Here is a 24,579-nt window from a genome sequence, read left to right on the forward strand (position 1 = left end):
GGTCATTAGAAGAGAAAGTTAACTTTCTGAATTCTATAGTACAGCTTGATCTTAGCCTAGGTTGGTCAATGGTCCTTCCTTTGGTGACCATCCGTTTTAGTACTTTGTGTGTAGGTTACTTCATTTATTCTCTTAGGGATCTCATAGGCTGGGTGAGCTCCACATGATAGAAGAAAAGCCCTAGAACACACTTTAGAAGACAATGCATCAACATAGACAGCACCTGTCGATCCTCTTAGTTCTGATAGGTTGTTACCATCAGGAGTTTCACAACTAAAAATTTGGTTGCGTGGACCCAGAGCTTTTGAAGCATGGAAGAGTCATACAGGAGATACCGTCTCTGAAGACGCCTCCCTGATTCTCCATAATTGAGGCCTGTGCATGTAGCTTATAGAAGGAGGACACCTGTCTAGCATGTACTAGGCCCTGAGCACTTTCTTCAGCACAACAGAAAGAGAGGGAGGGGAAGGGAACATCACTGTGCACAGCTGATATTGGTTAAATAGAGAATATTATTTTACATATTAATTTTATGCTTTTCACAATAGCTTATTACTATTGAGAGATTCCAACTTCTAATGAATTGGCAGCAAAATGCACATCCAGGCAAAAGTCTTTAAGGGGCTATGAAAGAGTAAGTTATCATTTATAATTGGCAAATAAAAGTGACCTTCTTTGTGTTGCTTGGCTTCTCAGAAATTCAGTGTCTTGTTAAGAAACATGTGGTGTTACTGGTGGCATTGAAGACCTATTGTACCATTTGCGCATATAAAATATTTTGGAAAGTGTAAACATCTATTAACATACAAATGCACTGATGATAATAATAAATGATCCCACTACAGGGATCATACTGGAGAGATGCTTAGGATGAAGGGGAGGTACTCTTCCCACATCCTCCCTTCTCCCAGAGCTATGCCCTTGGTAGCTTATTAGCTATATCCCCCTCCCACCACATAACACAAACATCCCTGGGACACTATCTTCCTGTTACTAATTAGTTGCATCTGGAATAAAGTATCCGCCAATGGAGAGCCAATTCACAGTTCTCTAAATTATGAGTTTTTTAAATTAGCCTGAGGTATGAAATTTGAGACCATGATATGTTATTCATATTTTTGATGCGCTAATGTGAAGCACTTAAACATGAAACTGCTGCTTTTTTGTATTCTAAAGAACAAACAAACAAAAGCCAAACAACAAACCCAAAGCATGTAAACAAAGCAACCAAACTGAACGATGTCACTGTGCTCCGAGTGTTCTTCCCTCAAAAAAAAATTTTTTTTAATTCTATTTTATTGTAGATATTTTGATGACTTTTTTTGGTTGTTGTTGTTTTGTTTTCGAGACAGGGTTTCTCTGTGTAGCCCTGGCTGTCCTGGAACTCACTTTGTAGACCAGGCTGGCCTCGAACTCAGAAATCCGCCTGCCTCTGCCTCCCAAGTGCTGGGATTAAAGGTGTGTGCCAACACCGCCCGGCTTCTTCCCTCAAAATTTATAGATTAAAATCTAATCACTGGGTTGTGACCTTTGGAATAATTACTGACTTCCTCAACAGCCTTTGGAAAGTTTAGTTTCTCCGTGTTACCATTTGCATTTGTACTGGGGTGTTACCTATTTCAAGAGAAACGCCCATCCACACAAACACACACACTAAACACACTCTATTGGACATCTTGGTCTTGGACTTCCAAGTGAGAAATAATATTTTTGATATTTATGGTAATTTGCTATGGCTACTGCATTGTCCCGGATGGGGACTTTGCATTTGATTAATTTCTAAGCTCTCAAAATCGTTTGCAAAGATTTGATCTCCCACCATCTTCTCTGTCTGGATTTAAAGTTTTCTTTTGCAATATGAATAGACAGTTCCCTTCAAAGGGATTTCTTTCTCCCTCCTTTCCTCCCTCACCCCCTATCTGTTCACTCCATGTGTGCATGTTCATATTGATGTGTAATCAACATTCTAGGTTGAGCTAGAATATACCAAACAGGACACTGAATGAACCTCTCCCCCTGCCCCCCCCCCCCCAGGTGCATCCTTATCCACCCCTGAGGTCAGTGCAGAACATTCAAAGTGTGTGCTTCAAGCTCAGAATAAGCATGTATCACCCCCTGCTACCATTTAAAAAAATAAGAGAGAAAAAGAAATCCTCAGATCAGCACATTCTCCACCAGATACTGTGATTAAATAAATAACGGGAGACCAGCCACAACCAACCAGACAAGACCCACCAGCACCAGTGTCCGGAACCCAGGTAGGGAGGCTGGTTTCTACCCGGACAACCAGCTTATGGCCCCACAGCCCCCCTCCCAACCGGAAGCAGCCCGCCCGTGCCCCCCGGACCTCTGGGTTCTTGGCGGTTGAGGGGCTTTCCATTCCGGTTGACTTCTGTTCCTGTGCTGGTCCCTCTCCCTGCTCGCTCAGCCTTTGCAGACATGAACCCCAGCGATCCCAGCTACTCCTTGGCTTCACTCTATGTGGGGGACCTGCACCCAGATGTGACCGAGGCGATGCTCTATGAGAAGTTCAGCCCGGCAGGGCCCATCCTCTCCATCCGGGTGTACAGGGACAGGACCACCCGCCGCTCGCTGGGCTACGCGTCTGTCAACTTCCAGCAGCTGGAGGACGCCGAGCGGGCCTTGGACACCATGAATTTCGATGTGATCAAGGGCAAGCCGGTGCGCATCATGTGGTCTCAGCGGGACCCGTCGCTGCGCAAGAGCGGAGTAGGCAACATATTCGTCAAAAACCTGGACAGATCCATTGACAGTAAAACGCTGTATGATACGTTTTCTGCCTTCGGTAACATCCTCTCCTGTAAGGTGGTGTGTGATGAAAACGGCTCCAAAGGTTACGGCTTTGTACACTTCGAGACGCAGGAAGAAGCCGAACGAGCCATTGAGAAGATGAACGGGATGTTCTTGAATGACCGCAAAGTATTCGTTGGGCGCTTTAAGTCTCGTCGGGACAGGCAGGCTGAACTTGGAGCCAGGGCCAAGGAGTTCACCAATGTTTACATCAAGAATTTGGGAGAAGACATGGATGATGAACGACTCCAGGATCTCTTCGGCAGGTTTGGGCCTGCCTTAAGTGTTAAGGTCATGACGGACGAAAGTGGAAAATCGAAAGGATTCGGATTCGTGAGCTTCGAAAGGCATGAAGATGCACGAAAGGCAGTGGATGAGATGAACGGGAAAGACCTCAACGGAAAACAAATTTATGTAGGCCGAGCTCAGAAAAAGGTAGAACGACAAACGGAACTGAAGCACAAATTCGGGCAGATGAAGCAAGATCAGCACAAAGTTGAACAGGTACCCCAAGATCGGAGCGTCAGATGCCAAGGTGTCAACCTCTACGTGAAAAACCTTGATGACGGTATTGATGATGAACGTCTCCGGAAGGAGTTTTCCCCGTTTGGTACGATCACTAGTGCAAAGGTAACGATGGAGGGTGGGCGCAGCAAAGGGTTTGGTTTTGTATGTTTTTCCTCTCCAGAAGAAGCCACCAAAGCCGTGACAGAAATGAATGGTAGAATAGTGGCCACCAAACCACTCTACGTAGCTTTAGCTCAACGCAAAGAGGAGCGCCAGGCTCACCTCAGTAATCAGTATATGCAAAGAATGGCCAGCGCCAGTGCCGGGCCTAACCCAGTCACCAGCCCTTTCCAGTCAGCGCAGGGTCCTTCAGGTTACTTCATGACAGCTACACCACCGACTCAGAACCGTGGGACATACTATGCTTCTAATCAAACTACCCAGCAAGGACCAAGTGCCCGTGGGAGTGCTCAGGGTACCAGAGCTCATCTATTCCAAAACACATCTAGTGCCATCCACCCATCTAATACTATGCAATCATTTGGTACTTCAGGGCCGACTTCCTCACAGGCTATACGACACCGTACTGCGAGCACATCCACACAGATGACGGGCCTCCACCCTACAGCTGCTTCTGCTGCAGCTGCTCCTGCCGCCCGCACAGTTACCCAGTATAAATATACTGCTGGCGTCCGAAATCCCCCTCAGCATCTGAATACACAGCCACAAGTCACCACGCAGCGCGCTGCTGTTCCTGTCCAAGGTAAAGAATCTCTGACTGCCTCCATGTTGGCATCTGCTCCTCCTCAAGCTCAAAAGCAAATGTTAGGGGAATGGCTCTTTTCTCTTATTCAGGCCATGCACCCGGCCCTTGCTGGTAAAATCACGGGTATGCTGTTGGAAATTGATAATTTAGAACTGCGCCACATGCTTGAGTCTCCAGAGTGTCTCCACACCAAAGTTGACGAAGCCATAGCTGTACTGCAAGCCCACCAAGCTAAGGAGACTCCGCAGAAAGCAGTCAGCAGTGTTGCTGGTGTCCCAACTGCTTAAAGGTGAGCAGAGGAAAGCCCAAGAACTCCTGCTTCACTGAAGAAAAAGATCTAGACATCGAAAACCTACGACAACACAAAGCTAACTAGAAACTAAATGAAAAGGAAAGGAACTCATGATCTCCTGTGCCAAGTGAGCGCCAGGTCTAGTGGGCAATGCACATCCCAGGTCACTTGGTTTAAGACACCAGGTGACAGAAATAGTGACATTTCAGAACAAATTAATGTTATCGACTTTGGGGAAATGATTTTCTTTTTAGGAAAGTGGAAAAATTTAAAGCATCTCTTACTTCAGTTGTAATTCAAATAGCTCAAGATGTCATTTCTAAGTAACAGGACTGAACTGATAGTTGCGCAAGGACCATGAGTTGGATCATAATATCCCTGCTTTATTAAAGCTTCAATAAAGAGTAAAAGGGAAAAAATAAAGGCATCACAGTTGGCTAATAACACCTCTGAGACTTCTGGCAGGCTACTCCTGTCTTGTGGCCAGCTGTGTTTCCACTCTGTTGTTGCCGGATACAAAACACACGCCATCTGCAATTCGCAGCCCTATCAATTGATGTACCACAGAACGGCCTTCAACTTAGAAGCTTTGGTCTGTGGCATGAACTACAGAAAGTGAAAGTTTAACAGCCGGAAAAGTTACCTTCATAGTCTGGACCTCACTGATCCACTTTCATGGCATTGAATGAACTAACTTATATCAATATGTGCCTTCTTCAAACTCAGTCTCACATTCAGATTACACTTATGCACTGGCATCTTGCTATGTTTTGGAAGATACAGGAGTCTTGGTTTTTTGGAACTGTGTTTTGGTAGAAGCTAAAGCAAAAGTATCGGCTCACTAAAACATAAAAAAGCACAGAGGAAGAAAGAGGGAAGGAGGGGGAGAGGAGACTTGGAGATAGAGGGAACAGTTTGGAGGGCAGAGGGTTAATCTGATTGTTTTCAGGCCCTGAAAAAACCCAAACAGATATCAGGAAGACAGGCATGTCCTCTGGAGCAGATATGAGCTAAGTGGGTTCTGGAGAGGGAAGAGCTGGGGTAAGTGGCTTTCTCCATACAAAGAGGGAGGATTTGAGTTGAAAAGCAACATAACAAAGGCGTTGGCTTTCGAGAATATCGATCTATACAATAAAGCTGTTTTTCACAAATACAAATTAATTTTTTAAGTTTAAATTATTTTTTGTGGTTCGATTATTTTTGTGTCCCAAGACAGTAGTACTCTGTCACTGAAAGATGCAGTATTATTTCTGAGTATTCTTTCCCTAACAATAGATTGCAACATAAACCACTCTAAAAACAAAGATTTATGTAAAACCTAATAGCAAACATCTATGCAAATGATTTCTAAATGATCAGCTTTTTGGCAATAGGCAATTAAAACAGATTGTTCTCATTTGGGATATTAATAGTCATTGATAACATACTTCTATTGAACTTAAACCTAATAACTTGTAGAGTACTGAGGATATCAGGGTTGTTAGAGGGCACGGAGAAGCACTGGAATGCAAGCAGGGATTAAACCCTTAGTTTACACAAAGATTGCAAAGATGTTTGACCTCATTAGGACTCGGAGATGACATTAGACCCCATGTTTGTAGGAACTTAAGTTCCCAGTGGTAGCAAGTGTCACTCAGAATTATATAAGAAGTTTCCTGCACTCGTAAGTCAACCACTTGGTAGGAATGTGGGAATGAGCCAAAATACAAAAATTTTCAAAGAAATATTGACCTACAGGAAGACACATTATAAAAATTAAAGCTGTGCCCATGCACTGGAGCAGGGCAGTGCAGTCAAACTAGCAGAGCAGCTCCGTGTGTGTCACCTAAGTACTCACACGATTAACTTAATCCCAGAGATAAAGTTAATCATAGATTTAGAAAAGTACTTGTGGGATGATGCAAACTGTGGAAACTTTATGATCTGCAACTAGAAATGTGCAGGACACAAAGATGCACACACTTGGTAAATTGCTGGGCAGCAGGAACTCTGTCACTTTGCCCCAAGAGAGACTCACGTGATCACCCTGCCTTTTGAGGATTGCCCTCGGCCCTCTTGAGATTCTGTCCACTTCATTTTTGCTGCACATTCAAAGCAGCAGCTCTGCCTGCTCATCCTCACTGATAGTCAAAGGAATTCCGCTAATTTTCATTTCAAGTTCCAAAGTGCTAGACGTGGTCAAGGCTTTCAAAATAATGGTAAATATGGTAGAGATTTCATTATCGCAGGTTTCAGAAACTAAAGCACTGTCCATGAACTAAAGAAGTCCATGCCACAAGAAGTTGCATTTTCATATATAATTCATGTAGGCACTGAATGTCCCTGTGGAGGAAGTCATTTCACCAAGTATATATACATCTATATCTACGTAGTTCTTAAACACTGAAAATTTCATTTTCTCCAAAAATTAGACACTAAAACTGTTTGGTATTTATTTACTGCTTACTAAGGAAAGTCTAATTCTTGCCAAGAATGACCTTCTTCTCGAGAATAAGCTAATTGCTTCAGACCAGGTAAGACTTGTGTTCAATCTAAGATGACATATTGCTAACAACCTCTATCAATGTAGAAATTGTGGTGGTGTGTTTGTATGATGCTACATGGTGACTGAGACCTTTCTCTAATTATTAGCATACATTGACTAGGACAAGGACTTGTAATTCTATTCTGAGGCTAGTTTTTTTTTTTTTCAAGGATAAGGAAGAGAAGGAGGCCAAGATAGAAATGTCCTATGGTCCTTGGGCTTTTGCAGTTCATGAAAGATACCAACTGCTCTGTGTGTGTGTGTGTGTGTGTGTGGTTCCATTGGGTTTCAAAGATTGCCTGCATGGATATAAAGTAGTGATTTTGTTATTAAACCATCACTGGCTTAAATGTTTGAACTCTAATGTAGTTGAATATCAGGATACACCTGTTTCTTCAGGCCTACCAAACAACACTTTGAACTGTGCCCTTCCCTCAGTGATTTCTAGCTTATTAAAATGATCTCAGTAATTTTTCCAAATATGATGACTGTATTACTTCACTCCTGCCCTTTAACCTGTCAATGAGGTCCCCAAGGGTCCTGTGAATATTTTGTGATGGTCCCTGTCACTCCCTCCGGTGCTGGAACATATATTAAAAATGAAAAGTGATTTTAGTCAGCCACTTAAGTACACAGGACCTCTGTATGAAATCCCACGTGGGGGTTAGTGCTGTCTGCCCTCTTCGTTCTCAGAAGAGTAGATTGTGTAGGTTGATTTTTGAAGTATGGTTCTAATGTGTTTATTATAACGAGATGACAATAGTGAGAAACCGGTGTGGGCCTGACCTTTATTATAGACAGTTGGATGCCTTCTCAAAGGCCCTAGTCTTTCCATACTGTAAAAACAGATCCAGGAAATGAGAAAGACAAATTAAACTTACTTCTGCTTATAAATAAAAAAACATCTTAAATCCGCATTATAGCTCTCAGACTTCACCAGAGACGCCTCCACTTACAGAGTACACCACAATTAGTGCAGAAGCAACTAATCAAAGTGTAAAGCATTGCAAAAGACAGAAGTTGGGACTGATACAGAAAATTTTAGAGAACTTCCCCCTACAAGTCAGTACATGCTACTGGAGAACTGTGGTCTCTAATAAAGTTCTTGATCTTTTGAATTAAAGAGATTATACATGAATGCAGGGAATTTTTTCTTTAGAGTTTAGAAGAGAAAGCTTAGCCTCTGGCCAGAGGAGGAGGATAGAGAATAGGAGAGAGAAAGCCATGGCCACTGAGTTAAGCCAATAACCAATCAATACTAATCAAAGGTAAAATTGTCCTTGGATTTTTTTGTACTGGTGTAGTCTTAGTTGTCACTGGAAGGACACTCCACTAACACATTTCCACCTTCTCCCACTTCCTGTTCAAGGCAGTGTTGTTGCTTATCACACCCATTATTTGTTTTTGGAAATCAACTTTCGACTTGTGTTGATTTTATCTGTGCATATTTGTTTTCCTTTGTGTTAATGTCTGCTTTTGCAATGGCCCTTTCCTATCGTCCATGAGTTACTTTAAACAGTGTGTTCAGCGGAATATTAGTCAGTTCCTTCAGTCTACCTTCTTGCTTAATAAACTTATTTAAGACACTTCAAAGCTCCAACTATCTCCTTACTAAGTCCCATAGCTCTTAATTAGTGTTGTTTGAAACATTCAGTCCTAATGACTTTTAATATTTAATTATGCCCTTTAGTTTCCTTTAGTTAGAAAGGACTCCTGGCCTCTCCTCTCTTTGTCTCTTTTGACCTTCATGGTTTTGAAAAGTAAACCCAATTATTTGAAGGACAGTCTCCACGTGTGGTTTGTTGGGGCCTTTTCTCCTTGGTGTTCTTCATTTTAGCCATTATGTATGTATGTGCCAATACCATTCTTCTCCTTCTTGAGTTCAAATGCCTTCGTAAGCTGAAGTTTCACTGAGGCCTGCTGTTCTTCCAGGATTCTGGGAAGTGACTAGGCACCATCTCTGCAAAGTGTTATCTCCTCTAGCACCCTCAGGTTAGAGAGAAGGTGGGCTGTTTCTGACCACCACCAGTCTTTCGGCTGTTTTATGCTCATCATATATGATACTGTTTGGAAACATTTATGTGAATCCTCTACATCATGATCCTTTAACTGTGTCTCTTCTCTTGTTGGGAATTCTGGGTATGTTGGTTGGAGTTTGGTGAGTAGTTTAGCAATATAAAAGCAAATGTCTCGCATCCGTCAAAACTTTCAGGATGAACTGAGTCATCCTTCTGGTTTGGAATATTTCATCTGATTTCAGTAGCTGCTTTGTAGTTCTTTGGGTCTCAGATCCCTGGAAACCTGTCATTCTCATGCCTTTGGTAAACTGAACTCTTTGGGATCACTTGATCATGACGCTTTCATTCTCAGAGAGGTTAGCCTAGGATTTCGCATAAAGCGGGTACAGAATGCCTAGAAGCATCTCTGCTAAAACATTGGTCACTATTGTTTTAACAACTAAAGCATGTCAAGTGTCAGATTCAGAGTCTGTGCAAAGTAGGGTTAGTCATGACACGGTGAGTTATTTGGCCATGTCAGTGACTCATTGGCCGTCTCCTAACCTCCAGCATCTTGTTCAGTTACTCTTTTAACTTCTAGAATTTTACTTAGCTTCCCAATTTCTTTCTAAATTTAGATAATTTATTTCCCATCACCATTGCTTTTAATTTCTACTTTTATTTGTTAAATGTTTTAGATATATTTTTGTCTACATCAAGTAATTTCAAATATGTGGTCAGAATAATTTAGTAAATTGTGATTTTGCATAAATATCAATCATTGTATCTGTGTTTTTTTCAGGAGGTAGCTACTTATTTATTGGATTTGAGTTTCTAGCAACTTTAACTAGATATACTTGACCCCTATCTTTTAGTTTATAGTCTCCAGAAACAATCGGAAAAACCAAAAACCCTTGTTTCTGACTTATCCACAGTTATGATGAGACATGACATTAGAAGGTTAGACATTGAACCCTTTGTAAATCTTCATCCCAGTTATAATGAAGCTGTTGTAAGTGGCCATGTATTCTCTGCAAATTCAGATACTGAGGTCCTGTGCCCTCAACAGAACTCTGCTTAGACACAGAGTCTTAGAGGGCAGCAAAAATTAAATGATGTCTTAACAGAGCCAGTGTTCTTCTGGAAGCTGAGGACACCTTGTGGCTCTGCCAAACTATGAAGGACAGACTAAGGGGTTGACTAGTTCCAAGAGGAGAAACTAAGGTGCTAGCAGTTTAATTTCAATCTTGGACTACTGGCTTCAAAGTCTGTGAATGAATTTCTACGAATTTAGTAACCCAGACTTGTGTTTATTAATGGCAAACATGAGCCCTGTCAAGTCAAATACTGTTGTAGCAGATACTTAATACAGGAGAGGCTTTCAAACTGCAGGATGGCTGGAGAGGAGAAAGGGGGGGAAATCCTAGATTATGAAAGAAAAAGTGATTAAAAGTGAATCCGAAAGGTGCCATCGGAAATGAGGAACATAAAAATCATAGGACACATAATCCTTGGTGTAAAATGGAAAATAACTCGGCTGAGCTACGTTGTATAGCTCAGCAAAATGTAGCATGTGATGAAATGAAGCTGTTAGCAGAGCACCAAAACTTTGAGTTATAGCTTCTTCTTTTTGCCCATAGCAAAATTCCCGAGGTCGAGAGGTAGATTGAATTGGGAATTCTCAAAAAACAAAAATTGGGGCGGGGATCATAGCTTGAGAATTTTCAGTCTGCTCATTCTGAGGGGTTGCAGAGCAGAGGCCAGTGGAAGGAACTTCTAAGTCAAACATCATGAAGGTTGTCTCAGTTGGAGAAATACTTGACATGTAGATTTATAGATTAGATTCCCGGAGCCATCTCAAGAGCCAAGCCAGGACCTTAGCAGAGACTGGGAAGTAGAGTCAGGGTGGTCTCAACAGAAACTCTGCCCATCTGACCAAAGAAGACAGAGATAGAACAAAGCAATGGAAGGCCATCAGAGTCCTAAATTCCCTCTAATGGAACAGTGGATATATCTGACCATAAGCATTTAATATGATCGGGAAGGATATTTTTCAACATATCTTGGAGATGTTCAGGAATGCTAATCCCTCCAAAGGCCTAGGGTTCCAAGGCCTGCCTGCCTCCTTAGCCAGACAGTCACCACCTGAGAGCTAAGGGGAGGAGGCTGCCACAGGGGTCCCAGAACATAGAGCCATGTCCCTGATGGGTACATCAGACTAAATGTCAGTGAAGATTATTCCCAAGAATCAGGAAGTACTTAGGCCACCTTGTACCTTTCTTATTTCAATTTTTTTTTCCCTTTTTGGAATGGCAAGATGGCTATATGTCTTTCCTGACATTGTATTTTGGTTGTGAGTATGGGGCATGCCTGGTTCACTGGTCTGCAGGTCAAATGCTGTATAAATGCAATGCATCCTGCCTCAGGATGAATCGTAGCTCCAGCTCTGTTGCCCCTCTAACAGGTACAGATGAAGACCTGGAGTCGAAGTGGTTTGGAGGATGGGCTAAGTCTTTCCAGGAGGTTGGGATGTTGGTGTTTGTGCTTAACTTATGAGAACAGCATCAGTTTTAGGGGGCAGGGGGTAGGGGGTTAGGAGTTGATCTTTGTCCTCCGGGTCTCTCCTACTGAACTTGTGCTTCTCCTAAGTGGTAGCCATATTTGGAGATAAGATATGCAAAGTGACCATGAGGATTAGATTCCAGTCTAATATGCTAGAATGCTTGTAGGACAGCCCGAGGAAAAGCCATGAGAGAACAGCCAGAAACCAAGCATCTGCAAGGTGAGGTAGTGTATTCCTAGACAGCTCAGCCTTCAGAACTATGAAGAAAAAATATACAGCGTTTAAGCCACCCGATTATGGCAAAGAATAAGAGAACAGGCTACCGAATGCTTGCAGCAACCTCGACACACCAATGTGGGAGGCACTGTCCCACTGTGGGCAATAATTCAGCATGCTACTGCAATCCAGAGTGCTGCGCTGAGCACAGAAATGCCCCCAGCTTTCATCCACGCCAACTCCTCCTCTCTACTTAACTCCTTTCCCACACAGTCACCTTCCCCCTTTGCTCCCGTCACTGCCTTGTATCTGTCTCCAACCATCATACCCACCACTCAAATTTCATTCTCACGTCCACTCTTTAGGACTGCAAAGCAGCATAGTAAACAGGCCCCAAGCACTGGACACTGCTGGAGAAAACTCGGTCACTTTGAAACTGTTATCCAGCTCTGTGCTGTTCCTAGTCCTGCGCTCTTCTGGACATGGATCTATTTACTACTGACTGTTAATATGTGACCTCACACTTCAGAAGGAGGCAGCAAATCTCATTTATAGCCAACTCCAGGATTCTTATCTGGCTTCTATATCATCGCATCTCTTCCTGCTGTCATCACATCCATCCATGAGTTTGTTTATTCTTTCATTTAAGGAGGCTCTGGGTGAGACACAGGAAAGGCAACTGTATCCAGGCACTGACTGTAAGCAGTAAGTTCACTAGGAAGAGAGAAACAAGCTTGCCATCAGTGAGGTGAAAGTTCTCTCATGACAGCCACGAGGCAGTGTCTCCTAGATGCCCTGGGGACAGTGCTGAGCCCACATTCCCAGCTGGTGCTCCTGGATCCACACTCTATCTGGACTCAGTCAGTGAGGGAGATACCTGACAGCATCTACTGCATGATGTGTGTTGCCTCATCGAGGCTGTCCTGAGACCTTCTGGAGGAGCCGATGGGAAGGCGTAGGTTGATGCTCAAGGTGATGGTCTCCATCTCAGGGAAAGAAGAACCAAGTTGATGAAGAGAGTTAGGAGAATTTAGCCATGTCTGGAGACCTTTGGATCCATGGTACTGTGAATATCTGTCTCCCAACTGTCTCTGTCTCCTCTGCCTCTCTGCCCCCTTCTCTCCTTCCATTTCTTCTTTCCTTCTTCTCTCCCTCCTCCCTCCTTACTCTGGCTTTGGCTCTTCCTGATAGAGAAACAGAATACTGAATAAACATGATTAGCTTAAAATGGCAAAACCCAAGATATAGTAAAATTCAGATAACAAGCGCTCTCAGCCCATGACTGTCACACCATAATCTCAAATAGCACCAGAAAGGAGCTAAGAATGCTTTGCAGACAAATTTAAACAAGTGAATGGCTTGCTCAAGGTCATTCCATTGGATGGTGGATTGCTTGAAAAGACGTTGTTGGTGCCAAATATAGTTATATTCCCAACATCTAAAGCTCAAATTTCTTCACCATCAATAACAGATGGAATGGATATGGTGGGTAGAAACCCAGAGCCAGATAAGGCAGACAGCAACGGAGCTAAGAGAGCCCTGGGTTCTCTCATTTACACTTCTAGATGGATGGTAGTGCTGGGCCTGTGCTGATTAATAAAGGTATCTGAAGGGAGAGGAGAAAAAGGCGTTCCACTCTGGATATATTTAGTATGAAATATGTCCAGGTGGAGAAGAAGAGAAACCCTTACTCAGCACACTCAAGAGTGCGACTCTCAAAATTCTCTCCAGACTTCTGAAATATCTGTGTTCTGTGGGTTTTCTGTTTCTTTTCAATCGATAGATGCCCTGTGCTTAGGTTTCTACATATTAAGTGAAAATTTCTCATATACTCACATGAATACACACACACACACACACACACACACACACACACACACACACACACACACACACATCCTGGATAGTTCTTTGAAAAATTTGCCTGTGTTTGTCAACACCATCTCCTTGTTTGGGGCCATTCTCCTCTTGGGGTGCTTGTTGCTTTCCAATCCCCACACAAGGCAGAGTTCAGTTCCAACTGACCATTCCTTGGAAGCAGTAGGCACTTTACACTATCCCTTTTGCCTAGAGTGGGCCATCTTAAGTGGGCCCTTAATGTGCTGTAACAAATGCTGTTATAGCAGTTAACGAAGGGCCACGCAGAGACAGCAGGGAAGAAGGCCTGGGAAAGATGCAGGCAGAGACTGGAGGGAGACAGCTGTAAACTGAGGACTGTCCACAGCTCACTAGAACCCGGAAGAGGCAAAGGCAGAGCTCCACTTAGACGTTGGAGGATCGTGCTCCTGACTTTGGATTTTCAGTGTCCCAGGAGTGTTTGGAAATAAGCCTCTGTTGTACAATTCAAGTTGTAGTGACTCGTATCAAGAGGTTAATACAGAAACCAGGAGTCATGTGAGTTCAGGGGCAGCCACACCTGGTAAATCCGTTGACCTGCATTATGTACTTAGAATGTTCTGGGTTCTGAAGACTGGAACAAAAAATTAGGGCCATGGATTTGGGTAGGGAACAGCTTAGAGCATTACTTAGTTACTGTCTGTGAACTGAGAAGTATAGAGCAGTGATGTCTTCTTTAAAAATTATTTATTATTGTAAATTTCGTTACATATGAATGTCCATTTGCATGAATACAGGGCATAGCTGCATGCAAGTACTTGGAGGCAGGAAGAGGACGGAAACTGGAGGTAGAGTTACGGTGCATGTGCATTTTGCAATTGCTGGGTAACAGTGGCTCTGTCCTGAGGCAGGAGTTCCCTCACACTTAGTTACAAGGCTTCTTTCTTGACACAGATTTCATCCCTGTGCCTGGCAGAGAGGAAGACATCCTGCTGGCCTCCGTGCCTCCATGTTCAGCAGCCTTAGGCTGCCCCCTTCTCCGTCTCTCTCAGACACAGGGCCATAGCCTCTGTCATCAGCCTTCTGACCCTTTCGTAGTTTCTCAACATTACCCAGCACACCCACACGTGTCTTCAGTAAGTGTCTTGAATTTATTGTCAAAAGATTCTGTGTTTCTTTGATTTTTTTCCCCCTAGCCTTCAACCTTCTACTCATTTTCATTTTGCTAATTTCCAAATTTAGGCCAAATCTGAACCACCTTGGACAGCCCCATGCCTCCCACTGCTGGGATGATTCAGGTGTCCTGTTCTACCTTGATCAGGACAACCAGGTTTAGCACTGAAAGATCGATGTTCTGTAAGCTCTTTAGTTCCCGATGAGCCAAAAGACTCATGGGTCATCCTGCTTCATTCTTGAAAAACACCTTATAGTGGTTTGTACCAACTAACATCTCCCCATAGCTCATATGTTGAACTCTTGCTCTCTAATTAACAAGGGAAGCCAATGATGAACATACAAATCCCCAGCCAGATGGATTATTAGGAAGTGGGGCTAAGTAGAAAACTCAGGGTGTGTCTTGCATCTCTCTCTCTCTTTAAGCTGTGTTGCAGGTGTGGCGCTGTCCCTCTGTGTTGATTTTCCTTTTTCAGACCTGAAAACCACTAGAAACAGGCAGCCATGGGCTAGGTCTCGTCATTCTAAACCAAATAAATCCTTCAGCTTTATTTTTCTCAAGGATTTTGTCAAAGCAACAAAAAAAAATAGACTGGCACAAAGCCTGTCCGTTTGGCTTTCAAAAGATACTCAGGATCCACATACTTCTTATTTCTGACCCTGTCCTCATCTGAGCAGCTTTTCCCATCTTGGCAACGTCTTGATGTCTCAAAGTTTCCTTCCTCCTGCCTTTATGTGCAATCCTTTCTTAACAGTTTCCACTAACTTGTTTTGTATGGGGGAAGGGGACAGGATCGCGTATCCAGCACTGAACTTGAACCCAAGATGATTTTGGATCTCTGATCCTTCTGGCCCTTTCTCTACCTCCCAATGCTGGGATTACAGGCACATGCCACCACACCCAGCCTATAGGATGCTCAGGAGCTGAGTGCTGGACCAACTGAGCTACATACGCTGCCCCTTACATTGTTATTAGTCACATTAATTAAACGCAATAATTGGATACATTGTAACATTTCCATCCATGTGTATAATGTATTCTGATTATATTCACCCCCATTACCCTCTCTCATATCTATCCCACTCCTGCTGGCCCACTTCTCTTATCAATTAATCTTACTTCTTTTATATCACTTCTGTGTGACCCATACATTTAATTAGGGTTGCTTAAAAGAGGATGGGTGAGAGGTAGTTGACAGTTGCACGGGCAGTCTACCCACTGGCTGTTAACTTCTGAATATTTATGCTTCTCCCTGTAGATTAATGTTACTTTCAGTCTTGGTCAGGAAGCTTCTTTTTACAGTGGACATTGTCTACTGCAGATATTCCTAACTGATCTAAATGCAGAGAATAGGTACATAGATATTGAGTGTATATCCCTAAAAGGGTGCCCACATAAGTGATTTTTTTTAATCAAACTATCATCTATCTGCCTGTCTATCTATCTGTCTACTATCTATCTATCTGTCTACTATCTATCTATCTATCTATCTATCTATCTCACAGTTTTTGGAGTAGTATATAATTTCTTATGTGTGTCTATTCTCCACCTCTAAATTCTACTGGTACCAAGAAAAGCTCACGAAAAAAAGAATATGTATTGTTGGTCAACATCTGTACTCCTGGTCTTGAGCATAAGCTCAGGACATGGTGGTCACTCGGTGTATATATCTCTGTTGGTCTGTGTGTGATGCTGGCTTAAGTTTCTACTAGAAGTTAATTTCTGCTGGTGTGGTGCAAGGCTATGGTTCCTGGGTGTGTGCATGCCCTAGTTCAAAAAGAATCCTCTCAGGTATATTTTTACAAGAATCCTAAGACTAAGGAACAAGAAAGAATGTTCCATTTAAGTTTTCTATTGTTATTTCCCTCCCAAGGGTCCCAAAAGAGCACTGGAAGCCCCACTTCCCCCACCAGGCCCCCAATTCCCATCTGGGTTCAAGGCATAACAGGAGACTCTCTTGTTAGAACTAGAGCTTCCTATCCACTGGAAACTCCCATTTGAATTGTGTTGTACCTGGGTCTGAGTCTCCCCTATTACAAGATAAATTTCTGTGACACAAATGCTTTACTGGTGCCTAAAGTCTAAAACTTATAAGAGTAGTTTTAAAGAGATGCCAATCAATCACTTTTTTTTTGTAAGAAGAAAGCCCAACAAATGGGATCAGAACTTACCAGAAAATTGCTTATGGGAATTAACTGGGCATGCTCTGGGTCTGCTGTGCACTGCAGCTGGCATGTTGAGCCTGGCCATCGTGGACACTGAGAAGAACAGCAGTTGCCTGTGCTGGCCCATTAGAACTTAATTGCCTGTGTATCTTCTGCCTCTGGGCTTTAGCAAAGGGCTGTTTGCAGCCCAATTAGCCTCCAGGTTCCTCAGATTTGGTTTTGTAGATATTTAGCCCTGCAATCTACAGTAGGAACCACACATAATTAGTGGAGTAGTGGTGAATCACTCTCCACAGAGGTGGATCTCTGTCTCCAACCAAGGTGTCTAAGAATAGCTTAAGCAGGCATGTTCTCAAAGAACAAAAGTAAATGCGTTGACTGTAAAAACTCTTCCTGGAGACTAATAAGAAAGGATGATGAGAAATCAAGAAAAATAATTCGTCAGTAAGTGAGCTCTGTACTGGAGACCCTGGGACAACCAGAGAGGCTACTAAAATTATGAGCATTTTATAATGGAAGAAGACATAGCTTGCTGTTCATTTCATAGAGAGAAATTGCCCAAATTTGTACCTTTAACTTTGCACAACAGTCAGAGGAGTTTTGCGTAACAGTGAGCTGACTTATGTATGGTCTTTGAAAATGGAGAGCAGTAGGGGTAAAAAGGGTGGCAAGTTTTCAGATGGTGATAGATTCCAAACTCACTTCTTTGGTCCTGGCATTTCATCCCTCTCCAAAGGAGCAGAACCCAGCCTGGGCAGGAGGGGCCATGAAGCTGAGACTCAGACATTAGCTGAGACTCAGACATTGGCTAAGACTTAGACATTGGCTGAGACATATGGGCAGGGTTGGGGAGATGATCTCACGTCATCAGCCACCAGCGAGAATGGAGAAAGAATTGCTCAGAGTCAGGCTTGGTTAAAGGGCGTGATTCAATGGTCATACAGGAAGGGAGCTAGGGAGCTGGATGCCTCAGTATTGACAGCAGGAGGGTGGTCTAAAAGGAAGCGATAGCGAGATTTTAATTTACAAAGGAGGATCACCCTGGTAATCAGGAGCACATGAGGTCCATTCCTTTCAATGAAGGATCTCTGAGAAGAACCTGTAGGAGATTCTTGGGGACAAGACTTGGGAGCAATGGGAACTATAGGCTGCATGTGTACAGCTAGGGTTCCATGTTTATCACATCTCTGGCCTTGAACCGTTTAATTGTTCTCTGTTTAATAACACACCTTAAAAATGCATTCTTTGAGAATTCATTGCCATGTGGACCTATTCCCAACAGCAGGACCCAAGAGGAGGGGCTGAGGTGATTCCTCACCTTGGCATCCTTCCCTCTAATTAACTCTCAACTTGTATTACTGAAGGGAAACCTTGATTCTGGGTATGAGTTTCTAAATAAGAGAGTAATACCTAGTAATAGAATCAACACCCATACATACACACACACACACACACACACACACACACACACGAACATACACATAGGTTCACTCACACATATGCATACACACCTACTCTCTCAAATACTTGTATCCATACATACATACGCATACATAAAACATACAGACTGAAATAGGCACACACTCACTCATATGTATACACATATATGTGCATATACCTTGTATCCCTCACACTCTCTCTCTTGAACACACACACACACACACACACACACACACACACCTTGCCTCTTGAAAGCATTGTCTCAGGGGGCCATTCCTCTTGGAGTTTGGCCCTCAGAAGAGCTTTGGCTGCTCACGACGTGCTGTCATCCTCATCAGAGCATGCACCACACCCTGTGAAGGTCTCCTGTCTATCCACAACATTCTGCCATCATTATCAAAGCTTGTGGTCCAGCTGTGGATTGGAAGAGGCACAAAGCAGCTGGTAGACCAGATGGACAGTCTTTCCTTGTGGGGTTTATACATTTCAGGATGGGAAAACATCTGGACAGTGAGTGGTGATCAAGCAGGGCTCTTGTTTCTCTCTGATCTGGGGGAAACTGTAACAAGCTCTAAAACCCGGGAGTCTGGTCCAATCCACTTCCATCAGGGACATCTACATGTGACTCCGAAATGAAGCAGTCAGTTTCATTATACTTCCCAGATGAAGATAGAGCATGCAATCACCCAGATTCTAGACACAGAGGCCAGAGAAGCTTTTGTGTCATGCTTAGGTAACAGGACAAATGCTTGAATAGGAAAAGAACAACTTCCTTCCCTAGTGTGAGAGAACTACCTCACACCGTGAGCAGCCTCAGGACCTGGAGACTAATGCTAGGTCCCTTCTGAGAGCTACCCTTGCTCAGCCTTGCCTGCAGACATACCTTGTTCTGCATCCTAAGTGCTGGGCTTTTTATAACGAAGCCCTGGTGACTACTCATATCCAGAGAGCTTGAGCCTCCTCTGAATCCTGTTGTTCAGGACTAACAGTATCTGACTGATGTCTTCTAAAACCTTTAATGTGCTCTGGTCCAAATAGGAAAGTAACATGGAGACCCGGTTGACCCCAGACCCTGTTTCTTTGCTGTTCTCCCACCCCTGTTGCTCTTGTTCACATTTGCATCCTCTAACACGACTTCTCTGAGCCCCAAAGGGAGAGATTTGATGGTGCCGTGCCATTTCCAGTTGAGTATTTTAAGGTCTTTCACTGTCCACATATTACTACCTGTGGGTCTCCATATTTGTTCCCATCTGCTACAGGATGAAGCTCCTTGGATGACGACCAAGCAAAATACTTACCTACAAGTTTAGCAAACTATCAGTAGGAGTCACTTTCTCGCTGCATTCCTTTACTAGGACATACTTGGTTTTCCTTTAGGTCACTGGGCTGTCTAGTCTCAGGTTCCCGCTCATCCGAGCAGCACTGGGTATGGACTCCATCTCATGGAGTGGGCCTAAGTCAGTCAGATATTGGTTGGTTACCCTCATAAGCTTTGTGCCACTATTGCACCTGTGCATCTTGCGCAGATCAGGATCAGATCAGAGGATTTGTAGCTGAGTTGACGTTTGACAGCATGCAGAGGACTTTGTGGTACGAAGAACACAATCCAGCACTGGTTCAATTTCTCCATGCTCGGTGAATTGTGTAAGTACTCTTTAGCAATAGAGGCCTTGCTGTCAGTTTGTGGAGAGCAACCTCTAGCCTCATCAATAACCCAGGTTGTTTAGGGGTTCCCATAGGACAACTTTGGCCATCATTTCAATCATAAATGATGCATATTCACTGAAAATTCTCTGAGAAGTTATCACTAAGGCAAGCAGCAGCATGTGTGTGTGTGTGAGTGAGTGTGCAAATGTGAGTGTGTAAGTGTGTGACTATGAATGTGCCTAAGTGTATGTGAGAATGTGAGGGTGTTTGAGTGTGGAGAAGTGTATGGAAGTGAAAGTGAATATCCAAATGTAAGTGTACAAATGTAAATAAATATGGATGACTGAGCGTGTGGGTATGTGAGTATTATGTGAGTGTGTTTGAGCATGGATGAGTGTATGTGAGTGAAAGTGTGCAAATGTGAACGTATATAAATATGAATGTGTGTGGGTGTGAATGAGCGTGTAAGTGAGAATAAATGTGTGAGCATGAAAAAATTTGAATGTCAGTATGTGTTACCATGAATGTGAGTGTGTGAATGAATGTGTTGGTATGTGTATGAGTGTCATGTGAGTGTGCGAGGACACGTAAGTGTGAGTATATATGTGTGTACATGTACATGTGTGTATGTGTATATGTGTGTTTGTTGTATGTATCACATATGTTTTGGGTGGATGCTCAGAAGCCTTTAGAGCACAGTGATACTCCTGTTTCTTCCTAAAGCATCTTTGCAGAGAACAGGGCTGTCTGAGCAGCAGGGCTATTCTGAGGCCCTTGCTCTATCTCCACCCTTCCCTTCCCTTGTCTCCCCGCTTCTCTGGACAGCTTCATGCTCTTTTAATACAGAATGTCAACATAGTCAGTGCAGCAGAACGGAAGCCAGCCTCCTTCTGGCTCAGTGATTTGTATACATAGGAAAGCAAGGGATTGCATGGACTGTGGCACACACAAAGTGTCATGGCACACAGCTAGGGATTGTAATCATTGAGGGAGGCATAGTGCTGAGGAAAGGGAAGTCCAGGGGTGAGAGGCAAACACAATGAGTCCGGCAGCCTAGTGGTACCCTCTGCACACTGTGACTTCAGAGGCAGTAGCTTGGCAACCCTGCCATGGAGATCAGATGTCCCTGGGCCCTGGATAGAGATGCTATCAATGGATTCCAAGCATTGATGCCACCCCCTTTCCAGGGACTATCTGGTCTAGAGACACTCCAGAATTGGCACACGGATCCTTTACAGAACAGTGATGAAGGTAAGGCTAGACTGCAGGGTGGAGGGCACAGTGTGACTTCTAGAGAAATTACATGCTCCAGGGTCAGGGGCAAAGGTTACTACTGCCGGGTTAACCTTACCCACCAGTAAATATAGGTGATAGACTTGTATACACTGGACTGTTAAAATGTGCAACAACTTATTAATAAGGTATAAAATGTTCTTTGTCATTTTCATATACTGAGCTGAAGCTCACATAATCTTTCCAATGGATTTGCAAACAATTTCCTTAATATTAGATCATAGGTACAGACTACTTGGGAAGGATGAACCATGAGACTCTGCAGCTCTTCTCCTATCCCAAGCCCAAGGCAACCTAAGTTTGATGAACTTTCAACATATAACTGCCCAAGGCAGACAATAGTGTTTGCTTCCTGTCACACAAGGCCCAAGACAACCTGAGTTAAGGCCTCCTCCTACCCTCTCTAAACCCAAACCTCAGAGATATCCCCCTTTTAAAGTCCAGAAAAGTCAATGATGTCCATTGTTCTTCTGGTTGCTGTTGTATCTCTGTTCCCAGCTCCCCAACTGTGGGCGGCCATATTACTAGAATATATCTGTGGTACACACTAGAGTGACAGTCTGTCTGTCTGTGGTGCTGGGTCAAATTTCCACACCCAGATGACAAAGGTGGAAGAGAGACAACCAAGATATGCGAGGTAGTCATTAGTAACTCAGAAACATGTCTTTTTTTGTCAACTAGAAAACCATGCTTTGTATAGGAAATCATATTCACCTGGTATTTTGTTCCACTTATAATGTAAAGGCACACACAAACCTACATTTTGCTTCTGTTTACATTATTGATTTTTTTAAAAAAACATATGTATAGATGTTAGAAAAATTTGTCAACAAGTAAAATTAAGCTTTTGGGTTCTAAAGGTATGTCTCAGTAGTTAAGAGAACTTGTTCTTGCAATGACCTGATCTTGGTTCCCACAGTCTGGTTCACAGCCATCTGTAACTCAGTCATAGGGGTCTAACACCCTCTTCTGACTTCTATGGGCACCAGAATGCAAGTGATACACAGATATGCATGCAAATAAAATATTCATATACATGAAATAAGTAAATATTAAAAAAAGTAAGACTAGCTTTCCAGTTTGTCGGTTTACACAGTATCAGGCTTTCTGCTTGCCTGTTCCAGGTAGAATCACAATGCTCACTGTTTGCACAGGACTTTGCATCATGTCCTTCAAAGGACCTCAGCCTTGATAAAATAGTTCAGTGGAATAGAGCAAGTGGGAGATGAATTTCATACATGCATTTGCTGTCTTTGCATTAAATATAGCTAATTAAAAGTTCGTAGAGTTTAATCGTTAGGAAGCCTCTGTTTAATTAAAAGAAACAACAACAACAAAAAAGAGCCTGAAAAATTCTGAAACCTTAACAAAAGCATTTAAGCTTTTCATGACTTCTCTCTCCCATTCCCTTAGATTTTTTTCTTTTTAAAACAATTTGTTTTTTACATATTTGTGTGTGGAAGTGGGGGGGTTGGGGAGGGATGTTAATGGATCCTGGAGTTACAGGCATTTGTGGGTCTCCTTGTGTGTGGGAGAGGATGTGTATGGTCAGAGCTTGATCAGTAGATTACAGTTATGGCTAGGTAGAGCTAAGAGGAGCTGGTGTGCGCGGTAAGTATCATATAGCAGTCATAGTCTACACACTAAAGCATACTGGCACAAAGGTTCCTTCTGGGAAGCATGCCTGAAACTTGAGGGATAAATTTTACCTTCTTTGAACTCTAACAGTACACACACACACACACACACACACACACACACACACACACACATTCATACTGAAGAGCAGCATGCTTCCCATTAGTATGTAGAATGGTGGTTTTGTGTATCAGTTAAAATAAAGCAAGGGTAGCAAGAGACACTTGTAAAAACACGAGGTTTAAGATAATCTCTGCAATAGTCATTTGTAATTGTCAACATTTACATTTATGTGAGCTTGGCCTCCCTACCTAGGGGGGTTATTATGCATGCATATATGCCTGTTCTCATAAATAAGCATGAGGGTGAAAGAAAGAAGGGCCAAATATCCTAGAAAGCAGAGCAAATGATGCAGAGAGAGCACACTCCAGAAAGATGCACTGGAGAGGACGCTCTCAAGCCTCCTTTTCAGACAAAATGCACGAATGGCTCAATTTCAACCAGATATCTGAGAGCATCCAACATCATGGCTATACCACAAGAGATCCGGGCTGGGAAGCTGCCTGGTTTCCTTTCCCATGGTACCTAGACTGGAAGAGTTAAAATCTCATCAATATCACCAAAGGTCTTCAAATCTACCTTGGTAGAAGACACCAAAACCCACAGATATGTTGTAATAAATATGATTATAAACCAATTTCATTTTCCCCATGATGTGTGCAGTTCCCCTTCCTTTGATGAGACACAGCAATTACATCTTATTTCTCTTAGCAACATTTACATGAAAATCAAACAAATGGAGAAGGAAGAGAAGAAATTGCATAGTAAACAGAACGATTTCATCCCCACGAATAAGGATGTCAGCAGATTTTCACGAGTCTAGGGATCTAAGAACTAAAATGGCTCAGGAGGGTCATGGAGTTCTGTTTTGACACTTTTGATACCCACAAGTCTCCGGTCACCATAGTGAGAGAAGGGAGTTCTGTGTAGAGGTGCTCAGGTTGATGGTCAAATCACACAATGTCATTCATGCAAAACCCTCATTATAGAGGGACACAATAGTGAAGTAGAGGGCAAAGACCCTTCCATGTCTTTTTTTTCTGGGAAAAGGATGGAGGAGGGGTATCCGGCTGGCTTAGCATTGACTAGCTTGAGTGTTTTAGGTGGACTCTGGCTCACATGGCTTCTTTAGTTTACTGACTCTGGGCTGGTTAGCAGCTGCAGAGAGGGCTGCATGCAAGAATCTGGGACAAGAGGACAAAGGCTGATATGACTGGCTTGTGGTTGGAAACCATTTCCCTAGGTATAGGCACGATGATGGTAACAATAAGCTAAGGAAGGCATGGCGTAAAGGTACATAATTGAGGTGACCAGGGCAAGACGCCCAGCGAGCCATGCCTGTGGGAGAACACACTAAAACAATCCGTTTGTAAAAGCTAGATGATAGTTTAATACAAGTAGTTCAAATGTTTCCGGTAGAATACTGGAATACTCTCTTGAATGTCTAAAGCTTTGCCTCAATGAGGCTGAGTTTCTAACACTTACGCTGTGTGAGATACAAAGAATTCACAGAGTGGCAGTTTATGTAACACTTTGAGAGCCTTATGGTGAACGTGTCAAACAGATTCCATGTTTAAAATAGCAACAGTGAGCAAACAGGAGATGCAGGCATGACAGAGGTTAATTCCATAAGCCAAAGTGCTAATATTT

At 43.1% G+C, this 24,579-nt stretch overlaps 1 protein-coding gene across 1 annotated transcript; it reads left to right on the forward strand.

The window, feature by feature from the left end:
- Positions 1-2,439: 2,439 nt before the first annotated feature.
- On the forward strand, positions 2,440-4,371 carry LOC127673988 (polyadenylate-binding protein 1-like). The gene has a single exon (XM_052169794.1). The coding sequence runs from the start codon at positions 2,440-2,442 to the stop codon at positions 4,369-4,371; it is 1,932 nt and encodes a 643-aa protein (XP_052025754.1).
- The last annotated feature ends 20,208 nt before the right edge of the window (positions 4,372-24,579 follow it).

Source organism: Apodemus sylvaticus, chromosome 23 (assembly GCF_947179515.1).
Source record: "Apodemus sylvaticus chromosome 23, mApoSyl1.1, whole genome shotgun sequence".
Lineage (NCBI taxonomy): Eukaryota > Metazoa > Chordata > Mammalia > Rodentia > Muridae > Apodemus > Apodemus sylvaticus.